The following is a 27455-nucleotide window of genomic DNA, read 5'->3' as shown; positions in this document are numbered from 1 at the left end:
CGTTAATCCGAAAAAGAAATGAGGTTCGTAATTCCGAAGGTTCGTTAGTCCGAAAACTAAATGATTAACTAACCTTATTTCGTTTTCGGACTAACGAACCTTCGGAACAACGAACCTTATTTCGTTTTCGGATTAACGAACCTTCGGAACATCGAACCTTATTTCGTTTTCGGATTAACGAACCCTTTTACATTTTCGGAGTAACGAACATCGAGGTATAGGCAATTTACGTGTTTCGGAATTACGAACCTTCGGAATAAAGAACCTTCGCAATTACGAACCTTCGGAATTACGAAGTGTAACCGTCTGGTCTACAACCAATTGGCCTACTAGGTGTCTGGTCTACTACCAATTGGCCTACAAGGTGTCTGGTCTACTACCAATTTGGCCTACTAGGTGTCTGGTCTACTACCAATTGGCCTAAGTGTCTGATCTACAACCAATTGGCCTGCTAGGTGTCTGGTCTACTACCAAATGGCCTACTAGGTGTCTGGTCTACAACCAATTGGCCTACTAGGTGTCTGGTCTACTACCAATTGGCCTACTAGGTGTCTGGTCTACTACCAATTTGGCCTACTAGGTGTCTGGTCTACTACCAATTTGGCCTACTAGGTGTCTGGTCTACTACCAATTGGCCTACTAGGTGTCTGATCTACTACCAATTCGGCCTACTAGGTGTCTGGTTTACTACCAATTGGCCTACTTGGTGTCTGGTCTACAACCAATTGGCCTACTTGGTGTCTGGTCTACAACCAATTGGCCTACTTGGTGTCTGGTCTACAACCAATTGGCCTACTAGGTGTCTGGTCTACTACCAATTGGCCTACTAGGTGTCTGGTTTACTACCAATTGGCCTACTTGGTGTCTGGTCTACAACCAATTGGCCTGCTAGGTGTCTGGTCTACTACCAAATGGCCTACTACATGTAGGTGCCTGGTCTACAACCAATTGGCCTACTGGGTGTCTGGTCTACTACCAAATGGCGTACTAGGTGTCTGGTCTACTACCAATTGGCCTACTAGGTGTCTGGTTTACTACCAATTGGCCTACTTGGTGTCTGGTCTACAACCAATTGGCCTGCTAGGTGTCTGGTCTACTACCAAATGGCCTACTACATGTAGGTGCCTGGTCTACAACCAATTGGCCTACTGGGTGTCTGGTCTACTACCAAATGGCGTACTAGGTGTCTGGTCTACTACCAATTGGCGTACTAGGTGTCTGGTCTACTACCAAATGGCCTACTACATGTAGGTGCCTGGTCTACTAGGTGTCTGGTCTACAACCAATTGGCCTACTGGGTGTCTGGTCTACTACCAAATGGCGTACTAGGTGTCTGGTCTACTACCAATTGGCGTACTAGGTGTCTGGTCTGTTACCAATTGGTCTAATGGGCATTTAGTATTTTGGTCTATTACCAATTGGTCTAATAGGTGTTTGGTCTACAACCAATTGGCTTACTAGGTGTCTGGTCTACTACCAATTGGTCTAATGGGCATTTGAACTTTGGTCTACTACCAATCGGTCTAATAGGTGTTTGGTCTACTAGTACCAAATGGTCTAATGGGCATTTGGTATTTTGGTCTACAACCAATTGGTCTACTAGGTGTCTGGTCTACAACCAATTGGCTTAGGTCTACATATCTTTTGGTCTACTTGCAAGTTATAGCTTTTTGGTCTACTAATACCTGCTATATGTGCATATATATGAATGGTGAAAAATCTGCCATCTGATAATCATTCGCATATCCAGGGGTGGTATTCTGGAACACTGTCATAACTTTTGTCATAAATTTTTTAATTTCTCTCCGACATGTGACACCATTATGATTGTCACAAATCGGTATTCTGAACATTGTCTTTTCCCTGTCATATCTCTCACAGTTCCCTCCCATCTTTTCGGAAGAAAACCAATCAAAATCATTGTTATTTCCCAGTGGGAGCACTTCTAGCCGATAGGAAGGCCCCATGGCAGGTAGGGCGCATCCCTAATACAGTTGCTGGCATCGCGCAACTATGCGTATATTGTTGCGCTTAATCACAAAGAGAGACAGGGTGCTTTGAAGGATTTTAGAGGAGAAGTAGAAAAAGAAGGAAAACAGAAAAAAGGAGGAATTAATATAAATATGTAGGGCCTAACTAATTGTAGCATGAAAAATAATTTTGAAAATTGTCATGGATGATGAGTAAAACGAACTTCTCCGGCACGCATTCCTCACTTCCCCAGCGAAGAAAAAAATGTACCCTTTCGCACTGACATCTCTTCCCCGGTGAAAGTTGACGGGTGATTTACTCGGGCGGAAGCAAGTGCAGACCCGGTGACAATGAAAGCGCTCGCTTTTTTAATTTGAATTTTAATCGTACTCTTTCCTTATGAATTGCAGATACCTAATTAATTTAATTACTGAAGTTTTAGAGATGACAGCTGGTAAACACTTCTCAGCTGATCGGCTCAGTCGGCACGTGCATGCAATATGCTGAATTAGAAGAAACGAAAAGAAAATTGTTAACAATTATGCTTCTTATCAATTACAAAAAGGTGTAAAGAAATATAAATTACAACATATTTTAGAAATATTAGAAGCAAAACAAAAAAGAATCCAAATATTTTGATATTTAAATCGCTTTTTCAGCATATAAAATAACGCTTTTATAGTAAATATCGTTAGGGGAAAAAACAAACTGTATGTTCGAGGGTATTTAACTCAATTGAATGATCGAATCGCTCATAAAGTTCAGGGGATTTAGGGGAGAAATAAAATGACCTCTGACATCATGAACGAGGAGAAGTTCTCCGGTTAGCTTTCATACTGGCCGTTTCACCGGCGAACTTCGCCAGGGAAACAGTTTCACTGGGGAAGTTCTCCACCTCTCGAGATGGAGAAGTTCGCCGGGGAAGCTCTTCTGTGTACATTTCATACTGTACACTTTCCCCTTCGCCGGCGAAGTTCACTGGGGGAAAAGCACAGTATGAAAGGGGTATAAGTCGCTAGTAGACTAAATGGTTATTTATAAAGACACTTCTCATTTGCAACCTATTTACAGAGTGAGGACACATCAGTTATGTACTTGTTTACACAGTGAGGACACTCTGTTACTCATTTCAGACTCTTGTCAGCTCCCTCTTATTTTTTCAATGCAAAGTTAACAACTTGAAGAATTTTTACTGGGAATTAGTTAAATTTTCTTATTAGTCATATCAATATTTACATGGTGAGGGCACTAATAATGGGATGAAAGAGGGGCTGGTATTCTTACAAGATTTTGATTGGCTTGTTTAGCACAAGTTAGGACTTGAATGAGGAACTAGAATTTATAGTGTGAGAATTTGGAGAATATGAGAAATTCTCATATCTGAATTTAAAGAAAAAACAAGCAAAAATATTAGTATAGTGTGTCAGCATGACTATTCATTATTCACCAATATGTATCATTCAGCCTTAAACTACATTGCATGAAGAGCCCATAAATTTGAATATTATAGCCAAGTTGAACTACAACTACAACTGCTTCTACTTTTACAGCTATAGTCCGGGTTATAATTGAGCAAGGTGCCACTTGGAGAAGGAGAAATTTTCATATAGTGCTTCTAGACCATTTTTTTACGCTGAATATGAATATATGAGGTAAACAGGCTGTATCTTGAAAATTAAGCCGTGAGGGCGCTTTTTTCAAAATGGCCGCCAAATTTTCATAAAATTTGAATATTCGTACATAGATTTTGACATAAGCATCCAATTGCCATGAAGTCAGTGTCATATGAAAGCAAATTAAATTTCCTACAATTTGGTACTATTTATAGGGGATAAGTAGGTCATTTAGTTGAGATTTCAAGTAGAAAACTGCATTTTTTGTATTTTTTTCCCCAAAATTGAAAATTTTGCAAATACATGATTTTACATAATTCTAAGAAAAATGAATCAATTACCTTGAAATGTTCCTGAAAACTGTATTAATATATTATTATCATGTGGATGAAATTTCAACTCTGTATCATTTTTTTAAGCAAATTTATAAGGTATCAAACTTGAATTCTTCAATATCATAAATGTTGCTTTTTGTATGCATTTCCATAGACTAATACGTATAACATGTATAATGCATGTATGTATAATGTTTACCGGTAGTTAAAAATTAAATGCAATTATCTCCGCTTTTTAACCACTTGGAGAGTTAAGAGTAGGCTTTTCTTTATCAGCTACATAAAAAAAAATGTTGGCACATCAAGGCCTGACCCTCTCATGGGGGTGGGGGTGTCGAAGTCACCCCCCCCCCTGCCCTTTGCTATATCATGTTGTTATATATTGCCTATTTGTTAGAAAAATAACAGATTTTTGGAGCACCCATGGAGGCAAAAACAGGCATTTCTGCTATACAGTACAGCCACTTTGATTGCTTTGAAACCACTTGGAAAGGAAAGAATAGGCTTGTTCTATCAGCTATACATCTAAAGAAGTAGCACATCGAAGCCTACCCCTCTCGGGGGGGGGGGAACTTTTGCTTAATATTGCCAATTTATTTGAAAATTTACAATTTTTGACCCAACATTCAGGCCAAAAAGCGTTTGTGCTTTGTTGTACACCCCATTTTATTGATTTGAAACCACTTAGAGAGGAAAGAGTAGAATAGAGTAGAGTTTATCAGCTACATATATAAGCGCTGGCACGTCGAACCCTAGCCCTCTCAGGGGCTGTCTAAGTCAACCCCCTCCCCCCCCCCGCCCTCTATATCATGTATATTGCCTATTTTATTGGATATTTCACCATTTTGGATCACCCATTGAGGCAAAAGCGCGTTTCTACCATATAGTACAGCCAATTTTATTTTCTTGCAATGACTTGGAGAAGAAAGAGTATAGACTTTGCTCTATCAGCTATAAAGAAGTGTTGGCAAATCGAAGCCTCTCCCCTTCAGAATGTTCAGCGGGCTGTAGAATTTACCTTACCAATTTTCGGTATTTGACTATCTATTGGACATTTCACAATTTTGGATCACCTATTAAAGCAAAAGGGCGTTTCTACTATATAGAGTACAGCAAATTCTATTTACTTGCAATGACTTGGAGAGGAAAGAGTAGGCTTTGCTCTATTAGCTCCATATAAAGAAGTGTTGGCAAATCGAAGCCTATCTCCTTCAGGCTATAAAAGTTACCTCATTAATTTTCGGTATTTGGCTACTTGTCGAAAATTCACTATTGTGGAGCGCCCATTGAAGCAAAAAGGCGTCTCTGATATATAGTTCTGCCACTTTTATTGCCTTGAAACCGCTTAGAGAGGAAGGAATAGGCTTTGCTCTATCAGTTATAGAGATGTGTTGGCAAATAAAAGCCTACCCCCTTCTGGGGGCTGTCAAAATCACCCCCTCTCCCCTTTGCATTATTGCCTATTTATTGGAAAATTCACCATTTTTGAGCCCCCATTGAGGTAAAAAAGAATCTCTGATACATGTATATAGTTCTGCCACTTTTATTGCCTTGAAACCGCTTAGAGAGGAAGGAATAGGCTTTGCTCTATCAGTTATAGAGATGTGTTGGCAAATAAAAGCCTACCCCCTTCTGGGGGCTGTCAAAATCACCCCCTCTCCCCTTTGCATTATTGCCTATTTATTGGAAAATTCACCATTTTTGAGCCCCCATTGAGGTAAAAAAGAATCTCTGATACATGTATATAGTTCTGCCACTTTTACTGCCTTGAAAGAGTAGGCGGACAGAATATGCTTTGCTCTATCAGCTACCTATAAAGAAGTGTTGGCACATTGAAGCTTACCCATCTGGGCGGCTGTCAAACCATTCCACCCCTTTTGCATTATTGCCTAATTATTTGAAAATTAACAATTTTGAGCCCCCATTGAGGCAGTATGCACTTCTGCTGTATAAAAAACCCGATTTCATTTTCTTGAAACCATTTGGAGAGCAAAGAGTAGGTTCTCCTCTTTCAGCTATATATGTTGAATTGCTGCCATATCGACGCCTGACCCACGTGGGACTATAGATGTAACCCCACCTTTTCTACGATTTTTGCCAATTCATTGAAAAACTCGCCATTTTCGAGCCCCCATTGAGGCAAAAAGGTGTTTCTGGTATATAGTAGAGCCACTTCTTTATATAGCTGATAGAGGAAAGCCTACTCTTTCAAGGTGGTAATAGTGGCAGAACTATATATCAGAACCGCCTTTTTGTCTCAATGGGGGCACCAAAATGGTGAATTTTCAATAAATAAGCAATAATGAAAAGGGGGTGGGGTGATTTCAACAGTCCTCTGATGGGGATATGCTTTATATGTAGCTGTTAAAGCAAAGCCTTTATTCTTTTCCCTCCAAGTGGTTTCAAGGGTGAAAAAATGCAGAACTATATATCAGAAATACCCTTTTGCCTCAATGGGGGCTCCAAAATGGTGAATTTCAAGAGGGGGGGGGGGGGGTAATTTCGACAGTCCCCTGAAGGGAGTAGGCTTTTATTTTTGTATGTAGCTGATAGAGCAAAGCCTATTGCCATGATTGTTTCCTCTCCAAGTGGTTTCAAGGTAGTAAAAAAGGCAGAGTTGTAACCAGAAATGACTTTTTGCCTCAATGGGGGTTCCAAAACGGTGATTTTTTTTTCTTCAATAAATATGCAATAATGCGAAAGGGATGGGGTGATTTCAACTGCATCCCGGAGGGGGTAGGCTTTTATTTGCCAGCACTTCTTAATATATAGCTGATAGAGCAAAGTCTACTCTTTCCTATCCAAGTCATTGCAATAAATTAAAATTGGCTGTACTATACAGTGCGTTAAAAAAAAAATGGGACAGATTTGAAAAGTCTATAAAAATTTTGTTTCAAATAATGATGTCTATATTTTGGTGTTAATAGATGCTCTAAGGTCTTATCTTTGAAATGCAATTAAAAAAGATAAATTTTGTTCATGCTTGAGCGAACACGGGACGTTTTTGTTGGGGGTTCAAAAAGAGGCTTGCGCCAGAATTGCAGAATATGAGTAATATGATGATCAGACTTCTTGCTAATCGGGAGACTTCATCTTGACTTTTTCATTATCTGTGCCACAATTTTCGAATTATGCTGTCAAATTTCATTTACAAATTTATTTATTTAATTGATATTTTGTTTTTTCATTTAAACTTCTCTTACCTTTTAATTTTCCTTCATAAGTAACTGAGAAAAGAAGATTTTTTGTCAACCCAAGCAAGAAGATTTGAATTATTAATTGGGAAAACTTGTGATTATTCAAATCCTTTTATTATGTGAAACAAATTATGTTATGTACCTTTAAAAGACATGAATCTTTTTTTCAAGGGGTCATTAATTCCTTGACCAAGTTTATTTGCTTGACAGTAAACACAGGAAGGGATTCATGTCTTTCAATGACAATTATGTATTGAGTCAATTTTGAAGGAGCTAGATATGGCAGATCGGGTAAAATGTATTAAAAAATTGTGAGCGAGTGAAGTGAGCACGCAAATATTCCCACTTTTTTATTACAATATCAAATTTTGTGATAGATTTTGACAAAATATTCAGAAAATAACACATTTTACTTTCTATCTTTCCTTTTATTTCCTGTCCACTCTTTTTCTTGGTCATGATTTTTTTTTTAATTGAGGGGGGGGGGAGCATCCCGAGCGCCCGCCCATCTGTGTGGCACTGTTCAAAAGGCACCATAACCTTTGTAGCACTCAATGAAAGGATTTGAATAAAAAAAATCCATGCTCTCCCATAATTCAATTGAAACAAAATTGTTTTAGCTTAAAGAAGGAATATTCAAAGCTAACAGAGAGCATATTAAAAAGAAACAGAATAATTCAAGCAAATAAATAGATCTGAAAATGAATTTTGATCGCATGATTTGAAAATCAGTCCGATCATCATATTTATAATTTTATGCCATTTTGGCGCAAGCCTCCTTTTTAACCCCAGACAAAAACATTCCGTGTTCGCTCAAGCATGAACGAAACTAATTTTTTTTAATAGCATTTGAACTTTGAAATTTTATAGACTTTTCAGATCTGTCCCGTTTTTTTTCTATACGCACTGTATAGTAGAAATGCCCTTTTGCCTCAATTGGTGATTTAAAATGGTGTAATTTTTAATAAATAGGCAATATACATGATATAGAGGAGGGGGGGTGACTTTGACAGCACCTGAGAGGGCTAGGGTTCGATATGTGCGTGCGCTTATTTATGTAGCTGGTAGAACGAACTCTACTCTTTCAAATCAATAAAATGGGGTGTACTATAATGCACAAACGCTTTTTTGCCTCAATGTTGGGTCCAAAATGGTGAATTTCCAAATGAATTAGCAATAAGCAAAAGGGGGAGGGGTGACCTCCATACCCCCCCCTCCCCCACCGAGAGAGGTAGGCTTCGATGTGCTACTTCTTTTGATGTAGCTGGTAGAACAAAGCCTACTCTTTTCCTCTCCAAGTGGTTTTAAAGTAATTAAAGTGGATGTGCTGTATAACAAAATTGCCTTTTGTCTCAATGGGTGCTTCAGAAAATAGTGATTTTCCAATAAATACAATAACATGATATAGCCACGGGGGGGGGGGGGGGGGGGGACTTCGACACCCCCACCCCATGAGAATGTTAGGCTTCAATGTGCCAACATTTTCTTCTATGTAGCTGATAGAGAAAAGCCTACTCTTAACTCTGCAAGTGATTAACTAGCGGAGATAATTGCACTTAAGTTTTAACTATACATTATACACATGTATTTACATGTTATACGTATTAGTTTATGGAAATGCATACAAAGCAACATTTCTGATATTGAAGAATTCAAGTTTGATACCTTATAAATTTGCTTAGAATGATGATACAGAGTTGAAATGTCATCCATGTGATAATAATATATTAATACAGTTTTCAGGAACATTTCAAGGTAATTAATTCATTTTTCTTAGAATTATGTAAAATCATGTATTTGCAAAATTTCCAATTTTTGGGAAAAAATACAAAAAATGCATTTTTCTGCTTAAAATCTCGACTAAATGACCTAGTTATCCCCTATAAATAGTACCAAATTGTAGGAAATTTAATTTTCTTTCATATGACACTGACTTCATGGCAATTGGATGCTTATGTCAAAATCTATGTACGAATATTCAAATTTTATGAAAATTTGGCGGCCATTTTGAAAAAGCGCCCTCACGGGTTAATTTTCAGGATACAGCCTGGTTACCTCATATATTCATATTCAGCGTAAAAAACTGGTTTAGAGGCACTGTATGAAAATTTCTCCTTCTCCAAGTGGCACCTTGCTCAATTATAACCCGGACTAATAATAAAAGGATTTGAATAATCACAAGTTTTCCCAATTAATAATTCAAATCTTCTTGCTTGGGTTGACAAAAAATCTTCTTTTCTCAGTTACTTATGAAGGAAAATTAAAAGGTAAGAGAAGTTTAAATGAAAAAACAAAATATCAATTAAATAAATAAATTTGTAAATGAAATTTGACAGCATAATTCGAAAATTGTGGCACAGATAATGAAAAGGTCAAGATGAAGTCTCCCGATTAGCAAGAAGTCTGATCATCATATTACTCATATTCTGCAATTCTGGCGCAAGCCTCTTTTTGAACCCCCAACAAAAACGTCCCGTGTTCGCTCAAGCATGAACAAAATTTATCTTTTTTAATTGCATTTCAAAGATAAGACCTTAGAGCATCTATTAACACCAAAATATAGACATCATTATTTGAAACAAAATTTTTATAGACTTTTCAAATCTGTCCCATTTTTTTTAAAACGCACTGTATAGTACAGCCAATTTTAATTTATTGCAATGACTTGGATAGGAAAGAGTAGACTTTGCTCTATCAGCTATATATTAAGAAGTGCTGGCAAATAAAAGCCTACCCCCTCCGGGATGCAGTTGAAATCACCCCATCCCTTTCGCATTATTGCATATTTATTGAAGAAAAAAAAATCACCGTTTTGGAACCCCCATTGAGGCAAAAAGTCATTTCTGGTTACAACTCTGCCTTTTTTACTACCTTGAAACCACTTGGAGAGGAAACAATCATGGCAATAGGCTTGCTCTATCAGCTACATACAAAAATAAAAGCCTACTCCCTTCAGGGGACTGTCGAAATTACCCCCCCCCCCTCTTGAAATTCACCATTTTGGAGCCCCCATTGAGGCAAAAGGGTATTTCTGATATATAGTTCTGCATTTTTTCACCCTTGAAACCACTTGGAGGGAAAAGAATAAAGGCTTTGCTTTAACAGCTACATATAAAGCATATCCCCATCAGAGGACTGTTGAAATCACCCCACCCCCTTTTCATTATTGCTTATTTATTGAAAATTCACCATTTTGGTGCCCCCATTGAGACAAAAAGGCGGTTCTGATATATAGTTCTGCCACTATTACCACCTTGAAAGAGTAGGCTTTCCTCTATCAGCTATATAAAGAAGTGGCTCTACTATATACCAGAAACACCTTTTTGCCTCAATGGGGGCTCGAAAATGGCGAGTTTTTCAATGAATTGGCAAAAATCGTAGAAAAGGTGGGGTTACATCTATAGTCCCACGTGGGTCAGGCGTCGATATGGCAGCAATTCAACATATATAGCTGAAAGAGGAGAACCTACTCTTTGCTCTCCAAATGGTTTCAAGAAAATGAAATCGGGTTTTTTATACAGCAGAAGTGCATACTGCCTCAATGGGGGCTCAAAATTGTTAATTTTCAAATAATTAGGCAATAATGCAAAAGGGGTGGAATGGTTTGACAGCCGCCCAGATGGGTAAGCTTCAATGTGCCAACACTTCTTTATAGGTAGCTGATAGAGCAAAGCATATTCTGTCCGCCTACTCTTTCAAGGCAGTAAAAGTGGCAGAACTATATACATGTATCAGAGATTCTTTTTTACCTCAATGGGGGCTCAAAAATGGTGAATTTTCCAATAAATAGGCAATAATGCAAAGGGGAGAGGGGGTGATTTTGACAGCCCCCAGAAGGGGGTAGGCTTTTATTTGCCAACACATCTCTATAACTGATAGAGCAAAGCCTATTCCTTCCTCTCTAAGCGGTTTCAAGGCAATAAAAGTGGCAGAACTATATATCAGAGACGCCTTTTTGCTTCAATGGGCGCTCCACAATAGTGAATTTTCGACAAGTAGCCAAATACCGAAAATTAATGAGGTAACTTTTATAGCCTGAAGGAGATAGGCTTTGATTTGCCAACACTTCTTTATATGGAGCTAATAGAGCAAAGCCTACTCTTTCCTCTCCAAGTCATTGCAAGTAAATAGAATTTGCTGTACTCTATATAGTAGAAACGCCCTTTTGCTTTAATAGGTGATCCAAAATTGTGAATGTCCAATAGATAGTCAAATACCGAAAATTGGTAAGGTAAATTCTACAGCCCGCTGAACATTCTGAAGGGGAGAGGCTTCGATTTGCCAACACTTCTTTATAGCTGATAGAGCAAAGTCTATACTCTTTCTTCTCCAAGTCATTGCAAGAAAATAAAATTGGCTGTACTATATGGTAGAAACGCGCTTTTGCCTCAATGGGTGATCCAAAATGGTGAAATATCCAATAAAATAGGCAATATACATGATATAGAGGGCGGGGGGGGGGGGGGGGGAGGGGGTTGACTTAGACAGCCCCTGAGAGGGCTAGGGTTCGACGTGCCAGCGCTTATATATGTAGCTGATAAACTCTACTCTATTCTACTCTTTCCTCTCTAAGTGGTTTCAAATCAATAAAATGGGGTGTACACATTACGTCTTACCCCCGTTTGAAAACGGACCGCAGATCAGATGGCAAACTGCGGTATTTCACCCCATTTTGCATTTGAAAATCTAAAACATCATTTCCAAGCCCTGGGGGTCGTTTCATAAAGCTGTTCGTAAGTTAAGAGCGACTTTAACAACGACTGGTGATCATCGCCAATGGTTTGTACCATTTACCGCAAGACATGATCACCATGCAGTCGCTCTTAACTCACGAACAGCTTTATGAAACACCCGCCTGATCAACCCCGCTTGGCCAGGTAATCCCCACAGGCCAGATTATGAGCGTTGAGCCAAGGACGAAATGATAAACAACAGCTGTGTATTACGTAAGTCTTCTCTGCCTGTAGAAGGACCTTCGGAATTAAATTATTGTATTCGATATTTAATCATGTTTTCAAAGGCATATTGTATTCAGAAATTCAATGCTAGACCATTTTCAATTTCGAACGAAGAAAATCAACCTCGAAATAAGGAAAGTAAGTGAATAAAAAATGGTGACATGTTTTCTCGGACCGCACTCGGGCTGTTGTGTTATCTTCGGACCGAGGTCAAGAAACAGGTGTTTTGATAATTACATTGCATGCCTGTGGCAGTATGGTTTTCGTATTCGGAGAAGAGAATTCATTGAGAAAAAATGGGGTATAGTGTCATCAAATGGAGGTATTTCGTCATGCAACAAAGCACAAACGCTTTTTGGCCTGAATGTTGGGTCAAAAATTGTAAATTTTCAAATAAATTGGCAATATTAAGCAAAAGTTCCCCCCCCCCCCCGAGAGGGGTAGGCTTCGATGTGCTACTTCTTTAGATGTATAGCTGATAGAACAAGCCTATTCTTTCCTTTCCAAGTGGTTTCAAAGCAATCAAAGTGGCTGTACTGTATAGCAGAAATGCCTGTTTTTGCCTCCATGGGTGCTCCAAAAATCTGTTATTTTTCTAACAAATAGGCAATATATAACAACATGATATAGCAAAGGGCAGGGGGGGGGGTGACTTCGACACCCCCACCCCCATGAGAGGGTCAGGCCTTGATGTGCCAACATTTTTTTTTATGTAGCTGATAAAGAAAAGCCTACTCTTAACTCTCCAAGTGGTTAAAAAGCGGAGATAATTGCATTTAATTTTTAACTACCGGTAAACATTATACATACATGCATTATACATGTTATACGTATTAGTCTATGGAAATGCATACAAAAAGCAACATTTATGATATTGAAGAATTCAAGTTTGATACCTTATAAATTTGCTTTAAAAAAATGATACAGAGTTGAAATTTCATCCACATGATAATAATATATTAATACAGTTTTCAGGAACATTTCAAGGTAATTGATTCATTTTTCTTAGAATTATGTAAAATCATGTATTTGCAAAATTTTCAATTTTGGGGGAAAAAATACAAAAAATGCAGTTTTCTACTTGAAATCTCAACTAAATGACCTAGTTATCCCCTATAAATAGTACCAAATTGTAGGAAATTTAATTTGCTTTCATATGACACTGACTTCATGGCAATTGGATGCTTATGTCAAAATCTATGTACGAATATTCAAATTTTATGAAAATTTGGCGGCCATTTTGAAAAAAGCGCCCTCACGGCTTAATTTTCAAGATACAGCCTGTTTACCTCATATATTCATATTCAGCGTAAAAAAATGGTCTAGAAGCACTATATGAAAATTTCTCCTTCTCCAAGTGGCACCTTGCTCAATTATAACCCGGACTACTACCATTATTACTATTGTGTCCATGATTTCTGTTGGCATCAGACATAACTTGAAAAATAAAATGTGAATAAGAAAAGCTGTTGATGAAACCCAGATTATTTGTATTGCATTTCTTTTTGATCATCAGCACTTTATAACTGCCACACTCAGTATGTAAACCATATGTTTTCCTTATTGATTGATGTGAGTATTCTATTTCCTTCTGTTTCACTTTCTTAGATACTATGTATTAGATCAGACTGATGGTCTTCATGATATGGGTGTTATCCGTTGGCAACTTCTTCTCTGTTTCATTGCAACCTGGATCATTGTTTATTTCTGCATCATCAAGGGTGTCAAGACTTCCGGCAAGGTCTGTATTAGAACTTTTGTGGGGAATAAGGATAGAAATGATGATGAAAATGAGGATTACCATGAGTGTTCAATTTCATTTTGTTCATGATGATGTATTATTTTTAATGATATTGTATGCTTGCTATTGTGTTTTCTGTTATGATTTATTATATTATTTAGAATATTTCTTTGTATATTTCACATGTTTTTCAATGTTTTTACACTTGTTTTCATCATGTATTCCAGGGCCCATACACAGGAGACCAGTTTATTGCTGGGTATTGGCTACCCTCGTTAAATGTATTGAAATAAATAAATAGATAAATGATTATAGATGATGATGTGGGGGGGGGTGCACTATCAGAAGGTAGCCTCCGTGCTCCTACATGGACTTTCAGAATGGACCCTGATCATCATCATGAGAATGATAATGATGGCTGGATGATGATGAAAATGAGAATGACCATACGATGCAGGGGTAGGGAGGGGTGTCCGTGGACACCATGCCCCCTCATGGACTTTTAAAATGGACCCAAATACTATTCATCCTCTTATCTCAGAGTATTAAAGACAAAAATATTATTAATTTCCCCCCATCCTAAATAATGCCTGAAGTATTCTATTTTCATGATAGGGTAAAATATTTTTCCCCTCACATCCAGGGTTGAAAGTATTCCCTTTCAATTGGTTTTTGAACCCCTTTCTCTGTATTATATGTGCATACATCATCCTCACTTGCCATGAAAAACCACCCTTTTTACATATCACGTACATGCAAGCATGGTTTCCACCTTGTTATGACAGCGGCCCTTTGGACGAAGATAAGGATGAGCATGAGAGTAAATATGAGAACGAGATTGAGCATCATAATGAGATGAGAACAATTATAACAAAATTAATGGTAGGAAAATAGGGTATTAAAGCAGGACTTCCCATCCTACATTATGCAAATGAAACTAAATCCTTTAATTTGATGCGTGATCACCCCCCATCCCCAATTTAGAAGAAGTAAAGCCCCAGTCACATATAGACCCCGGACCATCCCGGATCTGATCCGGGGTGGTCCGGGGAGAGATCCGTGTTGGCGCCTTGGGCATCCTTGGACGTCCGGGGTGGTCCGTGTTGGTCCTTGAACGTCCGGGAGGCCAACACGACAGTTTTTGACTGTCAAAAACATCCGGCGTCATCCGTGGACTGCCGGGTTGGCAAAGCCATCCGGGATGGTCCGTGTAGGTCCGTGTGGCTGCCGTGTAGCTGCCGTGTAGGTCCGTGTAGCTACCGTGTAGGTCCGTGTGGCTGCCTGGAGTATCCTTGGCAGTCCGTGTTCTTTTTTCCCATCAAATCTTTACAACGCTATTTACGTTATGAAATTTTCAGAAGTTGTTAAACAGTTGACACAAACATGCTTAATTTATTTATGATTAAACGATTCATGATATTTTTTTCCAAATTATTTAAAACCTTTAGTATGTAAACGGCCCGTGAAATACATGACACGGTTTTCTTTACGATGCCCCCTTCAGCTTCCCAAAGCTAAAATTGAACATTAAAAAAATCTTTCGCATATGTCGGACCCAAATTATTTAATGCACTTCCTTCAAATTTACAAGTTTGTACCTCCTTGTTAGTTTTTAAAAAATTATGCAAAGCCTTTCATACGAATTGATAAAGAGCGAAATGATATTCCATTGATTTACAATGTATGTTTTAATTATCACTTCCCACTCTATATTTTGGTGTTAATTGTTTCTGATGTTAGATATTTTGTATTTTGTATTTTTGATGTTGTTTGTTGTTGTTTATAATTATCTTGACATGTATTTTAAACTGCAGGGCGCCTTTGTAAAGCAGTTTAAAGAACTGAACAGGCCTACCCTGCAGTATAAAATAAATAAAACGAAATAAATATATATAAATAAATATAATAATTTTCTTACTCTTTGGAGATTGGCCCCAACCTAATATTTGTAAACTTAGTGCATGTATGAATAATTCTTTTTCTCTTTTTTTTTAATATTTACCCCAAATTTATCTGTTATTATTATTTCAAATTTCATTTTCCTAAAATAAATGTTATGTATCTGTTACATCAAAATTGTACATTAAGTTTTATACTACTGCCCTACATCGACAGTTATGCGTCATGACCTGGGCCTATCTTAATTTTTATTATGTTTTCTATTGACTTTGTAAATTTCTTTCCTTTATTGTGATTTCAATAAAGTGATATCAAATCAAATCGAAATTAAATTTGTCGTTCAAGATTAAAAGTACTTAACAACTGCTGTTAAAACAGTAAACTGTGTTGTATAAAAAAACTGCGTTTCTACTGGTTAAGGAATTTTTAAGTTTTGATATCTTTTTTAAAAACAACATAATATAATGTTGCGACAAGGATGAGAGAAAAAAAAGAATATCAGCTCATTATTATGACCAGATTTTCATTTGCCGTGCTGGTCAATATAGCTGCCGTGTTGGTCCTTGAGCTGACGTGTTGGTCCGTGTAGCTGACGTGTTGGTCCGTGTTGGTGACGTGTAGGTCCGTGTTGCTGACGTGTTGGTCCGTGTTGGTCCTTGTAGCTGACGTGTTGGTCCGTGTTGCTGACGTGTTGGTCCATGTAGCTGACGTGTTGGTCCGTGTTGCTGACGTGTTGGTCCGTGTTGACGACGTGCTCTGCCGGCATGGTCCGTGTAGATCCGTGTGAAGATGCCGTGTAGCTGCCGTGTTTACAGTCATCAACGCTCAATCCGGGGCAAAACGATCCCGGACCTCCCCGGATCATGCCGGCATTGCCGTGTTGATCCGTGAGGATCCGTGTCTATATGTGACTGGGGCTTAATAGTACATGTAGCACACAATATTCCTTTTTTAATTGGAAAATTGTTGCTTTTCGGGGACATTGGATGTGAACTATATCTTACTGAACCGTGAACTATATCTTACTGATCCTTAGCACTTTGTGAATTGAAATGAGACCTGACTTAATATTCTGTGCGAATCATCTATTGTTAGGATTAGAATTGATGCTTGTTTATTATTGGGTCAATGAATATTTTCATTGGGTTTACTTTTCATGATTTATAGAGGGTTTACATGTATGCTGGTATCAATATTTTGCCTGTGGCTGATGGTTAACAATGAAATAATCGCTTTTAGGTTATAGAATCCTGTAATATTGGTCATAAAGAACTGAATCATTTGTGCTAAATTACATGAAGAAAAAAGAACAGTTGATGCCTCCTAGTACCTTGTATCTGTTTTGCTGAACTGAAAAGAAAATTTTCATACCTAACATATTTGTTTCCTCGTTTTGGGAATGGCCTATTAGATTACGAGAAATATCTTGATTACACTTATTTTTTGTGTTCTCACAACATATTGCAAAGGATATGTGCCAAATATATTTCTTTATTAATTCATTTGTATTAATTACATGAACATTAATAGTTGGGTCAGTACAATCTGTCAATTTATCCTCTTCGGCCTTTTGGAATGTACATGACTTGCCTCAGAAATAATGTGTGTTTGTGTTTTCATCTGAGATTTGAGGGAGTGAAGAAACCTTCTTCCAATCAATGCTGAACTAATCAGTACTCCTCAAGGTAATCCTATGGATTTTTGATTTTTGTTTGAACTACTAGTAATGAATAGGTTGAACTCTTAAGGTGAGTATAACTACAGCCTAATCTTGTCAATCCCTTGACTTAGGCAAATACCAGTACTATGGAGCTTGGTCTGAGAGCCATTATCCTTGTCACTTTAGCCAGGGGGGGGGGAGGGGCAGTCAAATATATTGCTGTACACACGCGTGACCAAGTAATTTCCAAACACCCCCAAAACGAGTTTTTCTCTGTGTGCAAAATAACCCCCTAAACAAGTTTTTCGCAGGCTTTATTTACACATTTTTGCCCCTAAACAAGTTGTCGCCAAAATATGACCTCGGGGGAAAAAGCTTGGGAAAAAAAAATACCTGAAACACGTTTGGCTAGTCTTAAAAAAAAAAGCTTTGGGGAAAAACATACCCTAAATACGTCTAACCCCGCGATTGACCATTGACCAGTCTTTCAAAACCACCCTTTTTCTTGAAAATCTGTGTTTTTATACCCTTAACGAGTCCACGCGTGGACTGCGTCCAAAACTGAAAAAACACCCCTTAAACGCGTTTTTTGGTCACGAGTGTGTACAGCAATATATTTGACTGCCCCCCCCCCTGGGCACTTTAGTGCCCAGGGGGGGGGGGCAGTCAAATAGTCAGGGTCATTGAGTGGACATCATTGAAATTGCTTGATGTTATCTTTTTATGGTATTTTTATCCTTCAATTAAAAAGGAAGCTAAATGTACTTTTTTAATAGTAAGAAAGAGAGGAAGGGATTGGAGTGAACAGAAGATGAAGAGGGACGGGCGATGCCACTTACATTGACGAGTGGATACCATGCGCGACCAAAAAAACACGTAAAAAGGATGTCTTTTTCAAGATAGGGCACGTTACGTACGTAACGTGATAAGGGTATCAAAAACACAAAAATAATGAAAAAAGGGTATCTATTTTGCTAGCGAAGCAACGTGTTTAGGGTCAAATTTGCGGGGATGATAAAACAAAATTAAAATGTTTTATAAAGGATGTCCTTTTTGCCCCAACACTACGTGTTTAGAGTCCGATTTGCGCGAGGTGTGGACGGTGAGGCCGTACTGTGTAAAGGTAAAACCGACGACCGACGGACCCGTGACATAACAATAAAATATCGCTGTACTTGTTTAGGGGTTCATTTCAGGGAATACTTGCCAAGAGTATCGTTTTGTTTCCAATACTTGTTAAGGGTAGGGTTTCAGACGCCAATACTTGTTAAGGGGTGCATTTTCAGAATATGGAAAATACGTGTTTAGGGTGCTTTTCGAGACCCCATGGTCGCGCATGGTATCCACTCGTCAATGGAAGTGGCCCCCCCGGGGGGCGATGATCAATGTAACTTACATTTTTTTAAACAAAATACATTTGTCATATTAATTTTTGCTATGATCTTGAATGATTTGATAAAATCTTCGTTAAATAGAAAATAAAAATAAAATATATTGATCTTACTTTCTTTCAGGTGGTGTACTTCACAGCCACGTTTCCTTTCCTTGTTCTGTTCATCCTCCTCATCCGAGGGCTAACTCTGGATGGCGCTATTGACGGAGTTCTCTATTTCATCAGGCCTCGCTTTGACAAGCTACTAGATGCTAAAGTAATTTCCATTTTCCTTAGCCTAGTTATTATACATAAGGGAATATGTTTGAAGCATATGATTTAAAAACTTATCCACACCAAGATGAAATTCTATTCTTGTATTGTGCATATCAAAGCATTTCCTAAAGTTGTAAAGGACTCTGTTACATGTACAAGCTATGCTTCCTCCCGGGGGGGGGGGGGGCAGTCAAATATGTTGCTATACACATGCGGTGACCAAGAAAACGCGTTTAAAGGGGTGTTTATTCAGTTTTGGACGTGGGCCGCGCGTGCACTTTTTAAGGGTATCAAAAACACAGATTTAATAAAAGGGGTATTTTTGAAAGACTAGTCAATGGTCACTCGCAGGGTCAAACATATTTAGGGTATTTTTTTTATAAAGCTTTTTTTGAAGACTAGCCAAATGTGTTTAGGGTATGTTTTTTTCCCCCAAGCTTTTTCCCCAGGGTCATATTCTGGCGATAAATTGTTTAGGGGCCAAAATGTGTAAATAAATCCCGCAAAAAAACTTGTTTAGGGGGTTATTTTGCACACAGAGAAAATTTGTTTAGGGGTTGTTTGGAAATAATTTGGCCAGGCGTGTGTAAAGCAATACATTTGACTGCCCCCCCCCCCCGGGCTTCCTCCGCTTATCTTTCTTGGGAATGATGTGTAGTTTGCAAGTGTTAAAAGTATTTTTGTATACCCTAACAAAAGTTTGAAAGGGTATGTAGGAATCAGCGTATGAATGGGCAGTCAGTTCGTTTCCAGATCAAACTACTTCCTCAGTTTCTGCCCAATGCTCAGCCATGAGTATTTGAGTGAAATGTTCAAGACATTTTCAAAAGTCTATTAAGGTGTGTTGCCACAAAACCTACCGCACAGCTATAAATTGGATTTTTTTTTCTTCACCTAATTAAGACACATTTTTGGATTGTGTTTGGTAAACTGTGTTAATAAACCAGTAAATCCTGCAGAGCGAGCTACATCCTCAGTCTTCACCTAATACTCTGAGACATACACACATTGGTCGTGGAAAGAAAAGTGTAATACTCTGTCAGAATCTATGTTGCTGTAAACCAGGGGTTCTCAAATTACAGCCTGCGAGACTCTGCTGTTTTTTAAAATCACTTTTAAGTCACAATATGAAACATAGCTCAATATGATTACATTGTGTATCCATGAAACCGTAGTAAAAGTAATGGCAGTCAAAATAATTTGACTTTCAAACAAAGTTTAGTGGAGTCTTTTCTGTCTGTTCTACTTTTTTATTAGATGACCAGCACAGCGCTACATTGAAAAAAAGTAGTTTCACATCAAACGTTGATAACACATTGCATTTGAAAACACGTGCGCACACATTCCAACACGCGATCAATTTGGTTACAACGTAAGCTTAATTGCCAGTTTAGTTCTGCGGATTTTTTCAGGGGTACATTAGTCATCATTAATTGTTAGTCAGGTCAAGATATCAAATTCTGCAAAGAAAAGAATGGTGGATGCTAAAAATCGTGTTTTCCATAAAGAATGGACAGACAAGTATGCATTCATTTTGCCGCAATCAAGCACAAGGCCAATGTGTTGGCCAATCTACTTTGACTACAACGAATGTTGATAGGCCTACTACAAAACATTATCTGTCTCTTCAATTCTAGGTATGTTAAAATTGACATAGGTAGGCCTACAATCTACATTCCTTTTAACAAAGTACTACAATTTTGTTGTCATTACTCTTGACTCTCGCTGTATTTTGAAATCTTTTCTAATTTTGCCTGTGTTCCAGCATTTGAAACTTGTTTGAAATTTGTTGGATTAAATTCTCCCAAAATAAGGGCCAGATCGCACCAGAGAGCATCTAGGACCCCGGCCGCAAGGGTCTTCCCACTTCGCGCACATTTTTTCGAAGTATCCACTTCACCCTGGCCCTTTCAGGTTTATTTCGAGTCTCGTCTGGCCCTTCAAAGAAAAAGTTTGAAAACCTCTGCTAAACATTAACATAAATAACTTAAACATATCAGAAAAAATAGATCAGCCTTACAATTCTAAAACCCAGAGAAAGAAAGCAGGTTTGGGATGATTTGAATTAATGATGTATTTCTATTTCATTGGCCTATTGTTTTCTCCTTCCGATCAACCAAGTTGATTTTCAAATTTAGATAGCAACATGAATCATGATTGAAAATGCAATTACAAAACAAACACGATCAGAGGTGCACCTTTATTGTCAAAGATATAAAGCTGATAATACGTGGATCACCATTGTTATAACATTTTGTTGTTGAGTCACGGCCTCATTGTCACATCAGTAACAATTGAAATATTGAATAATTCAAACAATAAAAAGCAAAAGAAATAGTGAGTGAGGGACATCATCAACTATCTCATTTGCATGTCACTGAGTTTTGCATTTAACTATTTTGTGAAAAATAAGCGAAACTTTAAAATGTCATAACTTTCTTATTTTACATCTGATTTGGATAAAATTTTCAGCGTTATGCTTGTTGGATTTTTCTCTTGATTCAAATCAGCATTTTTTTGGGTAGACTTGGCCGTTAAGATAAACATGACATAACATTATAGTATGACAGTCTCGCTCTTATCACTATGTACATGCAACTCTGCAACATCCTTCAAGGGCAACCTAAAATTGCATTTGTTCACCAGCAGGTACTAGGTTTGAAGACAGACATTTTTCCTCATTTGTAATTTACCCTTTCTTATACTTCTCTTAGTTCTCTTTACTTTTATGTTTTGCTCTCTTCTAAGCGCCTTGAGCATTTAATCAAAATGGAAAAGACGCTATATAAATCATATTTATTATTATTATTATTATTATTATATACATGTATGTCATTTTTATTCTTGTTTTGATATGATTTATAATAGGGTTGCAAAGATGAGAAAATTTGCTATTATTGACATGATTTATTACTTTGATATCATCATTGAAATGACAATACTCTAGGTTTACAATTATTTATCCAATGAATAGTCATTTATATATAATGTGATTAGCATATGTAAATTTGATGAAATAATACTCGGTGTTGAATGGTTCAGTGTGAAAATCGTCATGCTGATAACTCTCCATATAGATTTACAACTGATGAATTAGAAAGAGACATATATGCATGGGCTTTTATGCTTCCCATTCTTCCCATAAGCCTACAGTCCATCTTTTACCCTGAACTATTTATTTAGCTTTTCATAATTTAAATTAGTCCAATCCTCATTCAGACATATTTTGCAAGGCTAGATGCTACCTATGTATGTATCTGTTTTATAGATAGCTCTATTTTGCAATGGATCAGTCAATACTCAAAACAAAGAGTGGGCCAAGGACAGAACATGCATACATGTATGTCATTTTTATTATAGGTTTAATATGATTTATAATAGAGTTGTAAAGATAAGAAAGTTGGCTATTTCTGACATGATTTATTACTTCGATATCATGATTGAAATGATAATACTCTAGAGGTGGTTTCAAACCGCCTCGATCACAAGAATCCCCGTTAAATTACGAGAACATTATTAGGCTAAAAAATACCATTAATTATTCCTGCATTCACACCGCGCCGAAACATACCCTTCGGGATAAATTCCTGAAGTTAGGAGCACGCGCAGTATGGTCTAATAAGCTGGCAAGGCGCGAGATTCAAAACCACTAGCCCAGCAGCCACCCATGGCGCCCGCGCCCAACGACACGCTGGGCTAAAAGTTCCCGTAAATTGCTTTCACATTGCCAAAATACCTGCGACCTTGGAAAAATCCCCGTGAAAGTTCTCATAATTTCGCCAAGTACCTACTATTTAGCGGGTATTTTCTTTCGGGGAAATTACGAGTAGTTTGCTTTCACATTACCAAAATACCTGGTATTTTCTGATCGGGGTAAATTTCCCGATCAGAGAATACCTGGAACTGACGAACTTCGAGGCGGTCTGAAACCACCTTAGTTTTACAATTTCTTATCCAATGAATAGCCATTTATGATATATAAAATGTGAATTAGCACAGGTAACTATGATGAAAAATAATAAGAAAAAAATATTCGGTGTTGAATGGCTCAGTGTGAAAATTGTCATGCTAATAATTTTCCAAATAAATTTACCACTGATGAATTAGAAAGAGACATAGAGTCAAACCTGTCTGTAGTGGCCACCTATCTAACGCGGCCAGTGGCCACTCATTTTGCATCCCTTGGTCAATATCCCACTCTCTATAGTGGCCACTAAAAATCAGCTTCACCGAAACTTTGACTCTGACAGTAGTTGAATAGCTATTTCTTGCACTAAACATGAATCTTACTCTTAAAATATTGATCATACAATCAGCCCAACTGTGTGATATTTTGAAATAGATACATTTTTGCAATATTATAATAAAAAAATACTTAGCTCGTTAAAAACACATACTGTATGATCAGTACATTGTACAGTATATATACAATATATGGTAAATTTAAAATGGCCACCAACCTGTCTATAGTGGCCACTTTTGCCGTTTCCCTTCGGTGGCCACTATTCACAGGTGTGACTGTATATGTGACTCGTCACACCGAAATGAGAGACAAGTCGGAATTTTTCAAATCCAATTTTTTAGTGATTATTATTTCCCGTTTCTTTACCTTTAATTTGATGTATCACTCGACCCTTAAGAATAAATATTAGTGGAGATATTAGCCTTAGAATGCAAGAAGAATTGGGCTCTTGGAAATCAAAATCAAGAGAAAAACGCTTTTGAAGTTTGACTTCCGTTTTGACTCCGCACCAGGAAAAGTCTACTTTGTCACCGCTATGCTAACCGAAATGCCCTAGCAACCGCTTGCTAAAATAGTGAAACGATTGACCAATGAGGAGGCTTCAACCGCGCCGCTGCGCTGAGAACAGTAGTCAAATAGGGCACGTGCGATCGCGGCAAGCAAGACAACGGCAATTTTACATTTTGTTTTAATTTCTGTGATTATACCAAGGAGGTTGTAGAAAGTTCTTGATTATACAAGTAATTGATATCTTTATCAAAGAAATGAAAATGTCATGCATGCTCTACCTAATTATTGTCAGAAAAGGTCGGATATAAAACCATGGGGGGATTCCAATAGTTTCGTTGTGTCAACGTGTTATTTGAATGACAATTGCGTAGAGCGAGTCACTATGACTGCAATCACCGCATGGTCCAATTAAATAAAATATCCTTGTAAAATAGTTAATGTCTTTGTTTTCTATGAAAATGAACCTGTTATAATGAATATAGGCCATAATTTTCTTAATTTTTCCCTTACAAATTTACGTTTTTTTGAATGCTTATAGTATTCAGCGCCTTGAGCACATAATCAATGTGGATTTGGCGCTTTATAAATACTCTATATTATTATTATTATTGAGACAGTGGGAATAATTTGCTCGATCTTGTCTCTTATAGATCAAACGTGTTATCAGGTATATCATGTGTTTGCTCTACTCTGTTGTATAATATCAAAGCATATACTGTTTTAAAAAATCAAGCTCACGTTAAATGTTTCGTCATGTTCATCATGCGCCTCTAAAAATCTCTGCCTTATTTCAGGAACACGCATTCTTGGTACACCGTTATTGAGTCTTCCAAATCAACTTGCGATAAATCTTCAATACTTGATAACAAAATAAAGTTAAACTGTAGGGTATAAATTTTTTTCATTTTTATACATGGTGTTATCATATTTAAAACAATAATGAGCATCATTTTATTCCATATTTACTGTAATTTTTCCTCCCTTGAAATGTCATCACCAAACCAACACTATGGAGGCAAAAGCTTTCTTCTAATACCTTTATACAAAGCTCCCAAAGCTTAGGATACTGTTTGTTGAAAAAAGAGGTTCAATTAAAGGGAATGAGACATCAAAGTATCCCCGTTAGACCCTCGACAATGAGGTAATCTCTCCCATTAAAATCCCCCATGAGTGGGCCCTTTTTATAACAAAGGAGTATCAACATCCTGCTTGGGGGGGGGGGGTGAAAGGGAAAATCACGGGGATTTTTTCTTCTCTCTTTTGTTGCAGTGTTTGAATAAAGAGAACTTAATTGATCTGTAATATTTCAATAATAGTTTACTGTAATGTGTATCACCCATGCATAACAAATCATGCAATGCAACTGTTGCATAAGCGGATCCAGGGAGACCGATGCCCCCCCCCTCCCCATTGGCGGCGCAAATAAGGGGAAAAGAGGGAAAGAAAGAAAAAGGGGATAAGTACAGAGGAGGGAAAAGGAAGAGGAAATACACACTGTAAGAGGAGGAAAACGAGTGAATAAAATAAGATCGGGGGAGATATTTCAGTTCGGACATCGGGCTTTCATTTTTTTTTGATATACAAATTGACTTTTTAAAATGCTCTGTAAAATGTCCGTTTTATACCGTGTGAATATCCACATTTTTTTTTGTTTGCGCTGTGCGTTCGCAAAAGTGCTTAAAATGTTCAGCTTCACTCCTCAATATCAACAAATGTCACGCTCTCATTGTGCTTACCTATATCAATAAGAATATTTTCATGAATTCCTAATTCTCGGAATAGAATAACAACAAGTTTCACATCGGAAGAGGAATATGAAGATATATTTTTTATATGATGAATAAGTATCCTTAGAATCTTCCGGTCCTATGTCAAAATAATGATAAATGTTATTTGATACGCAACTTGTTCTTTATTTAAAACGTGCTTAAATTGTCTAATTATCTTAATTATCTTAAATTATCGCACTCGCATTATGAATGTAGGAAGATATCAAGTACCCATCATTTTCATGATTTATAACATGAATATAGTGTCCAGTTTATTGTAGGTCGGGACTCTATTTTTTTCCAGCTCGCGCTTTGCGCTCGTACTATTTAAATAGGGTTCATGAGATAATTACACTTTTATGTTGTTTCATAAGAATAAAGGTCAGAACCGACTGTTTGGACTACTCCTACAAATAAACCCACAAAAATGTACATTGAGCGGCCGATCGGGGAAAATATGAATGAAAAATATTTCACCCCCCCCCCCTATTGGAGGAAGCTGAATACACCCCTGTGTTTGTGGTATCGTAAAATTCACATGATTTGTGGTACATAATACACGTGGATAGGAATGAGAAGAAGAGGAATAAGAATTATAAGGGTAGAAAAACGTGTACATGTATAAAAGAGCAAAAGTAGAATAAGGAGAAGCGGATCGAGAAGAAGAAGAACATGAAGAAGTAGAAGAAGAAAAATAGGACTAAGACAGGAGATGAGAAGGGGAAAATGAACACCAGCAAAAAAAAAGAAGATTAAAGCAGGAGAAGAACGAAAAACAGACATTAGAAAGAGTAACGAAAGGCAGAAGAAAAAAAGGAGGAAAGTGAAAAGAAGAGGAATAAGACGGAGAGGTTAAGCAAAGGGAAGGATTTCAACAATTAGTTTATTTGGAAAACGCTATCTAATAAATTTCTTAATGAAAACATCTTGATCATAGGCCTATGATGAGAGAATCTGAAACACATGTTCTTGTTATTTTCAATGAAAATTACCCGGGGAAAATAATCCTTACAAACACACCGTGTTTCGAATACTCTGCGTACTTGGCTTTTATTTCGCGATTATAGTTTGGCTAAATATTCTAGATAAGGTATTATTCCATCTCCTGGTCCCGTTTGTAAACTTTTGTCAAAAAGCATGCTTTTCAGAATACCTATTGAGCGCGATGTTTCTTTTTAAAACTGTATCCTGGACTTATTGATCGATCGAGCGAGCGCCTGTCCGCTGTTCATTTCAACATGTTCATGAATAGCCAATCAACAATGGCTTACGTTGCTAGGGGCGGAGTGTAGTATGTAGCGAATTCGATCAAGTCGAGCGTGCGGAGTGTCAGAAAAAGTTGCAACTGACCGAAAAAAACACTCGCGGAAAAATTGTTTTTTTATCATTTTCCTGTTATCAATTTCACTCATCTTTTTAACAGAGTGAACATAAAACATTGAGAAATCAGAAAATGAAAAAAAAATATATCATAAAAAATTTGACCATTTTATTAGTTTGTCGATTTTCTAAGTGATTCAATCTGCGACTTGTCTCTCATTTCGGTATGATCTGTCACATATGCATGTGCTTTTATGCTTTATACTATTCTTCCCTTTATAAGCCTACAGTCCGCCCTTAACCCTGGACTATTTATTTAGCTTTTCACACTTTAAATTAGGCCAATCCTCATTCAGACATGTTTTGCAAGGCTAGTGGCTACCGATATGTATCTGTTTTTATAGATAGCCCTATTTTGCAATAGAACAGTCTATATTCAAAACAGGAAGTGGGCCAAGGATAGTCCTGCACTAACAATAGGGGGATTAAACAGTCACATGGATAAGTTTAAAAGGACTTAGGAAAATATTCAAGCCAATTCTACGAAGGAATTGCCCATTATAATAATAAGGGTGTGTTTAATGTCGACTT

The 27455-nt window shown here is 37.5% G+C and overlaps 1 protein-coding gene across 1 annotated transcript in view; it reads left to right on the top strand.

Moving 5' to 3' along the window:
- Positions 1-19104, top strand: part of LOC129262062 (sodium- and chloride-dependent glycine transporter 1-like) — a 56598-nt gene extending 37494 nt beyond the window's left edge. Inside the window, exons 5-6 of the mRNA XM_064100291.1 lie at positions 13683-13815; positions 18889-19104. Of these exons, the coding sequence (XP_063956361.1) occupies positions 13683-13815; positions 18889-19089 (334 nt within the window). The 3' untranslated portion in view covers positions 19090-19104. The remainder of the gene's footprint in view (positions 1-13682; positions 13816-18888) is intronic.
- Positions 19105-27455: the final 8351 nt, after the last annotated feature.

This window comes from Lytechinus pictus, chromosome 5 (assembly GCF_037042905.1).
Source record: "Lytechinus pictus isolate F3 Inbred chromosome 5, Lp3.0, whole genome shotgun sequence".
NCBI classification, from domain to species: domain Eukaryota; kingdom Metazoa; phylum Echinodermata; class Echinoidea; order Temnopleuroida; family Toxopneustidae; genus Lytechinus; species Lytechinus pictus.
The sequence above is the reverse complement of the archived record's forward strand: the minus strand, read 5'-3'. Positions and strand labels throughout refer to the sequence as shown.